The 10,841-nt window shown below is 32.5% G+C and overlaps 1 protein-coding gene across 1 annotated transcript; it reads right to left on the bottom strand.

The window, feature by feature from the left end:
* Positions 1–2,143: 2,143 nt before the first annotated feature.
* Positions 2,144–4,369, bottom strand: LOC117120848 (cell adhesion molecule 2-like). Its single transcript, XM_033265937.1, has one exon. The coding sequence runs from the start codon at positions 4,210–4,212 to the stop codon at positions 2,719–2,721; it is 1,494 nt and encodes a 497-aa protein (XP_033121828.1). The 5' UTR covers positions 4,213–4,369; the 3' UTR covers positions 2,144–2,718.
* Between the last annotated feature and the right edge of the window lie 6,472 nt (positions 4,370–10,841).

A 10,841-nucleotide genomic window follows, 5' to 3' on the forward strand; every position in this document is an offset into this window, starting at 1 on the left:
TATTAGGGTAGTCGCCACTACGCCAAATTCAGAAATTGGGGTTGTCGCGGAAGCTGTCACAACGCCGATTTAGCCAGTAAGGTTTGTGAGCATGCGCAGATGTCCGTTACGCTCTATTAGTTCGTAGTAAATTGGCCGCGTAGTCAAAACGAAAAATGCCTAATGGCAGTCTGAACGGATCCTCGTTAAAAAAGCAGTCCGTTGGATACGTGCTGTCGCGTGCGTTCGTCGTCGCACGCAGTGAGTACCCGGCCTTAGAGTTATGATAGGTGAAAAGTTATTGTTTAATAATAATGCAACTCATGATCTGTCGTTTAGCAAACTTCGCTATCTACAAAATAGGTAGAATTAGGAAGTTATTAGATTTAGATAACAATTATTATTAGAATTAGATAACAACACCACGAAAAGACTATCCCCGGTACTCTTAAAACAAACTTTAGTCGTAGTTCGAGCTAAAACTTAAAAATTACGTCATTTCGTATTTTTAAAACGAACTTGGACTAGCACTACGACTAAATGACGCGAACCTCGACAAAAATGATACCTTCGCTGGCCGATTTTCTTTAGTCAGCCTAGGGTCAGGCTAAATCGCCGACTTAAAATATTTACCTCACATAAAACGTGTTTTTGTAACTCACGATAAAGTGAAACGAATACAAACGATTGTATACGCAGGTTTGATATATCTTAGGTGTGTTAAGAGACATCAATTTTAGCTTCCAAAAGGAGAAATTAACATGTTTTGCTAGCCACATGCGATAGTTCCTGATTTGCACGAAATCCCCTCGCGTTGCGATCACCTAGCTTCACCATAACAACAACAAAGATGGCGCCGCCCTCGCTCGTGCTCAATTATAATAGTTCTCCAAAGAAAGCAAATTTTCAGTGACTGTTCAAATCGTAATATGTTAACAACTAGTATAGTTATTATTATAGAAAATTAAGAGAATGATGGTCTAATATTTATTCGCTTTACCTGATCTCTAAAATTTTGTCTGCTGTTAAAGTTAGCCCTTTTCATTGGTTAGCTTGATAGTCGTGGCTTGCCAGTCGTCTTCAGTTGAACTAAAACTAGGACTTTGACTACGATGTTTGTGAATACAAATTGAAGTTGAAGTTGCAACTAGCACTAAATTAAATTCTAGTTCGAAGTTCGACTAAAGTTTGTTTTAAGAATACGGGCGTTGGTGCACGCTTTTTTAAGTTCTATAATTGGCAGTTATAATAGTTTACTGTATGGTCTACCAGCCTTCAAGTTACGTGACTGTATGTCATCAGCATTGCGCTCTCTTCATTGCTTACCTGTAGAAAAACAAATCATTTTCAAAGTCCTTCTTTTAACTTATAAGGTTAACCTTCAGGGTAAAGCACTACAATAAATATTTGAACTTGTATCTCCTTACAAGCCTTGCCGTTACTTAGATCCTCTTCTCGAATGGTTCTTACACCGGAACATCTAAAACAAAATATGGCTTTTGATCTTCTTCTTCCAGTGTACCATTATTATGGAACCAGCTCTCAATATTTAATTAGGAGGCAACGTCTTTGAATATGTTTAAGGACCGAATAAAAAAGCATTTTTTAAATATTTAATTTGGGTTTTTTTTCACTTTATTCGTTTTTGTGTGTAATAGCGCTCTCAGAGATTATTAAAAGGCACTATATTAAAAACCTATATTATTATTATTATTGTTATTATTATTATTATTATTATTATTTATTTATTTATTTATTATTATTATTATTGCTATTGTTGTTGTTGTTGTTGTTGTTGTCCTTGTTGTTCTTGTTGTTTGTTGTTGTTTGTTGTTGTTGTTGTTGCTGCTGCTGCTGTTGTTGTTGTTGCTATTATTATTGTTGTTGTTGTTTGAGGGCCTTAATGAAAAGCAGTGTGTGAAACTGATGGGATTTTGCCCTCGTTAAAGATAATATGAATTACTGGTATATAGATTGTACTAAGGGCACAGACGCATCGTTTTAGCAATGATACATAATTCAATAACTTATTGTTGTCCTGGCTAAATCTGTGGATGTGCATATATAACTACGGTATAAAAAATTACATTAATGTTTTGTTCTCACATCACTACGGTATAGAAAAGTCATACTCATAATCATGAAGAATCACACAAGTGGCAAATTTAATGTTTCAACTTTATTTATAAACATTTTTTCTAAGCCCAGCATATTGCATTGTCATTACAGTTATATATAATAATATCATTATTGCAGAAATATAATAAATTTGTTTTCTGATAAGTCATAGGAAGTTAAAATAAAATTAATTGTTTTAAAACAGAAAAACATTTTGAATTATACATTTTTACATCGTTATAATACAAAGGCTCCAGGCCTCTTTTGAGTAATACTCATTTTTCTTTTTTTAAATTATTGCTACGGTAACATTTTTCTCACCCACTAACCTAAAAAAATGAAAATATTTTCTAAAAACCATGGTTATCTACATTAACCCAGGCTCTGTCTTTAAATGTTTAAAGTTATTCGTACCAAGACGGTACCGTTCGTTTCAAACATTTCATGTGGAATGATATTAGGCCTACGATTTTATTATTACGATTATTAGTTATAATAAATCATTTATAGGTCCGTTTACAGTGAGTGCTGTCAGCTGCCGGTATTTTTTATATATATTTTTCAAATATCTGGTCAGAATCTTTGAGTCCTAGAAAATATAATTTAAGAGCACGTCCCGATTCAGATCCTAAGTTCGGCGTACGTGACATGCTCCGTATTGTCAGTTATTTGTGACGAGTTAGAATCTACTGGATCCAGAGAAAGTTCAGCGTAAACAAGGTCTTCTCTGTGAGATATTGTTTGAATTCCATGATCTTCCACAAATCCTTCGTTGTGTTCCTCAGTTTCTATATATTTGTCGGGATTATTTTTAACAATCGCCTTCATTCTATTGATTCGAGTAAACTTTGACGATGTCAGTTTCGGTGATATATTCGAAAGGTTAAAGGTCACTCTTTTCCTGTTGTGTCGATTTCCATTCGATTTTGAGTTTCCTAACGTATCCTTCATGATGCTATTTTTCGTCATATGCTTCCCGTCCTGTCGTTCCTCTCTCGTCTGTATACGTTTTACGAAAATACTAATAAATATGACGGCAAGTAGGATAACTATAACACTTAGAGTCACAGGTATAATTAAATCGGTTTCTCCTGAGGGCGCTTTAGGTAAAGATTGGTGCTTGATATCTGTCACTGTTGTTGATACTGATTGATCCATTGATAGTTCGATTCTTACTGAGCCGTTACCATGTAGGCCCGAATTTGTTGTTACAAAACATGAGACTAGAGTGTTGTTGTCTGATGGTTTTGTACTTGGTATTACTATCCTTTCGCCGTCCATTATGATTGAGAGTCTGTTCTTTGAGTCCTTTACAATACGTTCCCCTTCCCAGTACCAATGAATATGTTGAATAGACCCTACGACATTGATCACACAATTGATGGTTAGCTCGCTGTATAACAAAGGGCTAGGGTCCGATATATGTACTTCAACAGTTGGTGGAATAGTCATAGGAACAACCATGCATAATCTTGGTTTAGGTAACGCTAGTCCAGTTGCAAAACAGAAAAACTTGGCACCGTTATCATCTGGTATTAGAATATGCGTTAGTGAGGCAATATTACTCTTTGGCTCCATCATCATTGTATCGTTTTTCCACCACGAGAGCAAAGCTGCCGGAATCCCACCGAAAGATATACACCCCAATGAGATGGTATCTCCTGGTTTGGGATACATGCTTCGGCTGGACCAACTACATTGTGGGTAGAATGGCGATGGTGGGATTATAAGCGAAACAATCGCTTCTTTAAAGATGAACTCGCTTCGTGTGCCGTTATTAAAATAAAACCCGCATTGGTACGTTCCCACGTCTTGGGCACTCACCTCAAAAATTACTAAGTTGAATTCCCCGTTGCTGTAGTCTCCTGTAACAGAAAACCTCCCGGTCTCAATTTCTGGGTAAACGCTGCTATCGTAACTGATGTATGCATTTTCCTCAACAAGATGCCAGAATACAAAGTTACCAGCCTTTTTGTCATCCACTGCGCATGTTAGGACGGCTTGCTCTCCTTCGTGGACATGGGTTGATTGTGGGCCTTGTCGAAATGTAATGGCATACATCATTCCGAACTGAAGGAGCAAAACAAAAAAAGAAAATTTACAACAGGAACCCATAATAGCAACAAATATAAAGCCAAGCAAAAGATGTCAACTGCTTTCCAAAGCGATTCTGTTGCACGTTGTCACAGTTTCTAAAATGCCGATTAAAAAAAATGCGTGGTTTATCTTTTTACTCTTTAATACGCAAATCCGTTTTCAAGAAAGCTATTTCGATTGAAACACTGAATGCAGCATTATGGTCACTGGATCAATAGCCTAGTTTCTATTATGCTTGCTTAAGAGCCCATTTCATTGGCTGTTCTTAACATCAATAGACATGATCCCCGTTTAAAAGTTGTTTATTAAATAGTTTACATTTTCTTCGTACAAACATTCCAGTATATCATTCAAGCATGAACTGGAGTTTTGTCTTTCTCTTTACTCAATATCATATTTTAAACAGATATATATCTGTCTCTTATACACATCTAGATGTGTATAAGAGACAGGAGTGCATTGTGTTAGCGTAATGTGAGTGACGATATATTTTTTTAAATTAATTTTTAAATTTTCTCTCTCTCTCTATATATATATATATATATTATATATATATATATATATATATACGGTAATGCAAAATTATTGCAATTATTACAATCATATACTTTTTCCAACTTTTAAAATAACTGCTTTTTGATTTAAAATAGTTTATTTTAAGTTGGCAATTTTTTTAGATCGTAGATCGAATATTACTTTAATTTTGATTGTCTTTTCATCACCACTGATGGAGTAAATCAAACAGATGATAGGTCACAGATTGCAAGGCAATCGATATTTATCAACAGTTCTTGAAAGTGTTTACCTGCCTATGTTGGAGGACATGTATTGTGACCAGCAGATTAGAAGCCTCTTTCGAAAGGCCACTTTATCAACTTATAGTTCTCTACATATAATATAATGTAATCAGTGACAAAAATGAATCAGGACCATCATGTGATCTTGTGGTTTATATGCTTCTTTCTAAAGGCCACTTTCTTATTACTTCTATTATAGTCATCTAGCTATAGTCTAATGTAATCAGGGACAGAAATAAGCCAGTGATCTTCACGGCATACATACATACTGTACTCCTACGTGTTATTAGCCGCGCTATACTACTAATGATCAATCTACTACAATGATCAATTAGTACCATCTCAAAAATTGTTCTAATATCACAATGGCCTTGATACATAAAAAACTGAATTGAAGACTTGTGGATTCTAATATACAGCACAACTCTTTAAATACTTGACACCAATGCTTATTAGTATTAGTTACCATGGTACTACTATATCAATACTTTAGTATTATTTAAAGCACCTCAAATATGCAGGTCACCTACTAAGGTTAATTGTTAATAATCAGACACAAACGATATGAAATTATCCGTTAGGCGTTTTATGTGTTGACAAACTTGGTTCAGATTGCGATTGCAAATGACCTTATTTACCTTTTCGTTATTGTTCAGTATTTAAAAAAAATAATTGCCTTGAGACGTTAAACTAACACTTACTAAATTAGTATTTGGAAGTAATCTTTTTGTCTTTTTGTCTGTTGATATCAGACAATTCCGATTGGTCATTCCTGGTTCAGGAAGTTCCGTTCAAGAAAAAGAGTATTGTGTCCCGGGATTTATACGGAAGTGGTCAAGTACATCGGCCAAGGCAAAAAAATTTCACCAAGCATTAGTGATTTATATTTGGAATATGCTTTTTTTTCCAAAATAAAGATACGTCACAGTTATGCAAATAATAATATTGTTTAGGCCTAAACAAGGTCTTTTTATAAAGTTTTAATATTTTTCCTCACAATCACATTTTATAGCAATTTGTTTTGCTCAAAAGAAAAAAATGATAATGATTATAATGACGATAATGATTATGACGACGATGAGAAAGACTATATAATGATGGTATTGAGAACTATAGAAATGACAAGGATGAAGATAATGGTAATGATCAATAAGCTTCTTTTTTATTTACTCGTAACAGTAAATAATTTATTTATAATAACAGTTATAATTCTAATCACAATCAGAAAAGATTGTCACACTCACTATATCGGCTATAGTTAATAATAATAATAATAATAATAATAATAATAATAATAATAATAATAATTAATAATAATAATAATAATAATAATAATAATATAAATAATAACAATAATAATAATAATAAAAGTAATAATACTAATAATAATAATAATAATAATAATAATAATAATTATTATTATTATTATTATTATTATTATTATTATTATTATAATGGTCACATTATTAAGAAGACACAACAATAATTGTTACTTAACCAATATCCTGAGGCGCGTGGAACGGAGAGAGTAGAGAAAACAGTAGAACTTATACATACTGTTTGTGGTGCTGAACTAATAATAATAATTCAAATAATAAAACATTAAATAGTTAAACCGTTATTAAATTTTTAATTATTGGTCATGTTGTAACTTCAGCCGTTGTCTTTCAAACCATTTAAATTATCGTATAATAATAATAAAAGTAATAATACTAATAATAATAATAATAATAATAATAATAATAATAATAATAATAATTATTATTATTATTATTATTATTATAATTTGAGTAAGGACAAAATGTTTGTGCCGATTTACCGTCAAGACGCGTGTACAGCTCTCTGGAAGAAATAATATCGTAGCGCCATTCTTTTAAATGTCTTACCATTATTGGCATATTTTCAGTTCCTATTTATGTCTATTAAAATATCGTAAAAAACTATTTTTTGCGAATCTACAAAATATTGGACGAGGACTTGTCATACTACAAAAACAACACATGTGAGAGTTCATTATTCAAATTACGTTAGTACAGTACTGTGAAAGGAGCAGCAGAGTATTCAGTATGTAGTAGGTAAGTGGAACGTTCCAGTGAGTGCTGCTGATACAAACGCGTATATGTTTACTAAATAATAGAATAATTATTAAGTGACCATATAAATCACTAAAATAAGTCAATACGTGACGAATAAGAAATGTCTACATCAATCACAACATTTTAGCATATATTGTATAATCCACTTTTAAAAACTATTCTTAATACCAGTAGGCCTATCTTACTTACTTTAACATTATAAACAAAATTATTATTGGCTCATGTTCTTCTTTATTTAAACGGTAATTCGACTTTCATTTGCAAAGCTCCAACTAAAATTATAGTTGACGCGTAGCTGTATTTAATATTATGCTTTAGAACATTCTGTTATTTCAATACTTGCATTATTTGGCAGACTGGGCTTCACAAAATGTTATTTAAATTATACTCCTGGGTGGATCCATGGGGGTGATTGTCTTCGACGTCTGGACCTTCCACCACTCTTGAAATGTTACAGTGTTTTTTAACTGACAACAAAGTGTACAAATGTGTACTTATTTTCTTCTTTTGTCGTTGGTGGAGTGGGGGATTTTAAGTCTATCAAAAGATGAGAGGGCGACAAGACTGAAGACGGTTCCCCAAGTCATTTAAACTTACGTATTTATTTATACAGAAGTTCCCTTCTTTCTTTACCCCTCCTGAAAATGTCTGCACCCTCCCCCAGTGCCCCACAGCCTCGCGAAAGGCCACCGGCATTTCCGCGAGTAATAATAATAATAATAATAATAATAATAATAATAATAATAATGATAATGATAATAATAATAATAATAATAATAATAATAATAATAATAATAATAATAATAATAATAATAATAATAATAATAATAATAATAAATCAGATGACGGAATTCTTCTTTATTGCTTAAAATAGGAACGTACTTTGAGAATAGGAATACTTAATAAAAATTGTCTAATTTACTCATCTCAACATTAAATAAAGCATTTCTACAGTGAACCAAAAGTAGTTCTATATGCACAGGTAAACTATCATAAACATATGTCCGGATTTATTTTTACATACGTATGCACACTCAAAACTCAAAACAAAATGGCTTATTACGTCAATAAAATCTTCAGTTATAAATAAAATTTACCAACACAATGTTGTCACATCTCTAGATTGCAGTTTACTGCCCTCTATTTAAATGGCATTGTAGTTGTAACGTAAGCTTCGACGATATTTTTTATTTTATTTCAAGTTCTGTCCGTAAAGTACCAATTAAAATTTGGTTTATTTGGTTTTTTTTTATGTTTTCCATTATATTTTTTGCATTATTATCTTCATTATTTAATTTTATTTTGGAAAGCATAGGGAATGATTGGATAAAGTTATTTTTGTCCAGCAAGAAATGGACGGGCGATGTTAGTATTGATTAGAGAGTAAACTCTAAAGTAAACATTATGTGTATTTATAAAAAATTTCCAGTAAATGTTTGATTTTGTTAGGTAGGTCGTAATTTCCCTAATAACTCTTCATTTTAAGTTTTGAGATCCAGATGAATCGTTGATTTGTTAAGTGTGTGACCTAATACGTATATATTTGTATACGTATATTATAATAGATGTATTTAAATATTTTGGTAATTTCTTTGAAATATGTTATGGAATCACTTTAGCAATTACTTATATTGGTATTATTGTTAATATTATATTTATTATTTCTGTGATTATTTTTGATAATTTACACCTACAGTGAAGTGAAACAAACTTTAAGGGATTTGTAATTAAATGACGTCACTAAACAATTATTTAATTAAATAGTCGAACAGCAGTTAATCAATACAATGTAATAAGGATGTTTCGATTCCAAATTGTACCTGGTTACGGATTAAAATTTAATGCATGTAGGTTGCATTAAAAAAAAAGATTAGCAAATAAATTACGAAGACTCAAAATCGAATACCGTATTCCGAGTTAGATAATTATCTCAGGGGACTAACAGAATTGAAAAATAATGTTATGGAGAAGTTTTGTAGAATTATTTGACGTCATTTATGTATACCCTACGAGACTGTAGCGATGTATGAAATATAGACAGGGACAGGATTTCTGCGATGTTAGATGATTTGAAAAAAAAAAGTCTTACATTATATTATTGAAAGGAATTGCAAGAACCGCTATTTTGAGCAATAATTTAAACAAAAGACAAAAGAATCCAGTCTAAACTTGCACTTATGCCCTCCAACATGACGTCGGTGGCCTCACTTTCTTCTGTACATAGATTGGTGGATGAGCAATCCAGCTATTATAGTAGAGATCAGTGTGTTATACGTGTCTTTAAAATATCATTGTGTCTCACAAAATATCTTCACTACCTAATTTTCAACTGTAAACTTATAACATAAGTAAAATGTAAACAATTGAATTTGAATTCAAATATACCTCTCAACAAACCTTTTACTAAGCCCCAACTAAGGTCGTTCTAAACGACGTGTAAACGTACGTGCGTTGGTGGAGCTAAAGGTCTGTCAGGCGGTATTATTCTTTGCCATGTTCTGATTGGTGGGTTGCTAAAGTTGATTCATACTCCGGAAGGTCCATTAGACGCCATCGCTGACGTTTATTAGTTCAACATGAACAGTTCTTTAAAGCTTGGTTTCCATACAATCGCTACAGGCTATCGCCGACAGCTTTCAATGAATCCTGGTTTCTATAAAAAAAATCACTACACGCTATCGTCGACTCCTTTGACGACGCTCATTGGTCACTTGAAACAGGGAGCCTTTCTTATTGCGTCAGGGACAGCTACGCAGTGCAAGGATTGCAGTGAAAACCCAGTAGCGACTGCATTGAAAATAATGTTGCGATAGTGTAGCGATTTTGAGGAAACCAGCTTTAACATCGCACATGATTAAAGATATAATATGATAACGTAATTGAGGAAGTGTTCATAATTTATGGTATATATAACTGATATGAGCGAATAGTAATTTCAAATCTATTCAAACGACATGAAATTATAGAATGCGCAAAGTATTGGAAATCATAGGGAAACATATGGGGACATTAATGATATGGAATAGTACGTTTAATGACATCAGGCGTTTGCTTAATTGCGTTTTCCAATAATTGAGGTAAAATCTTTCATAATTTACGGTATTTATGACTGCTTTCAGTAAATACCAATTTCAAATATATTCAAAGGACAGGCATGAAATTATAGAATGTACAATGTATATTTGCAATCACAGGAAAACATATGGGTACATTAATGACATGGACCTACCACGTTTTATAATATCAATCGTTTGCTTAATTGCTTATTTTCAGTAATATTTTGTTTTGATTTTAATTCCTTCATTAGCCAATTGTACGACGGAAATATCTATATTCGAGGATTCTTTGCCAAGGCGGTTTCATTCTCAATCCATCTCATATAATACACCTATCCTCATAAATTATCTTTTTGGTATTCTTTAGGAAATGTCAACATTTAATTTGCTTAAAAAAATGTATGAACGTTGACCATGTTTATAGAGCTTCCGTCAAATTATCACTCAATTCCCATGGTGTTTGTCACGCTAGTGAGGAAATACTGTAGTAATTTCAAACGTCAGAAACTTAAATGTTTGTTTCCATTCCACTACCAAAGCCAAGTATATGCTTGTCTGGAAGCATAGATAAATAATTGTAAACGTCGATTTCTACGGTATGCGGTAACGGTAGAAAAAATAATGAGTTTACAGAATTACTGAAGGACTAAACTCCATACTGAAAGCTACGCAAATGCACGGTAAATCGTATATCTTAT

Source organism: Anneissia japonica, unplaced genomic scaffold, assembly GCF_011630105.1.
Source record: "Anneissia japonica isolate Jap-2015-1 unplaced genomic scaffold, ASM1163010v1 scaffold287965_len1858130_cov191, whole genome shotgun sequence".
NCBI classification, from domain to species: Eukaryota; Metazoa; Echinodermata; class Crinoidea; order Comatulida; family Comatulidae; genus Anneissia; species Anneissia japonica.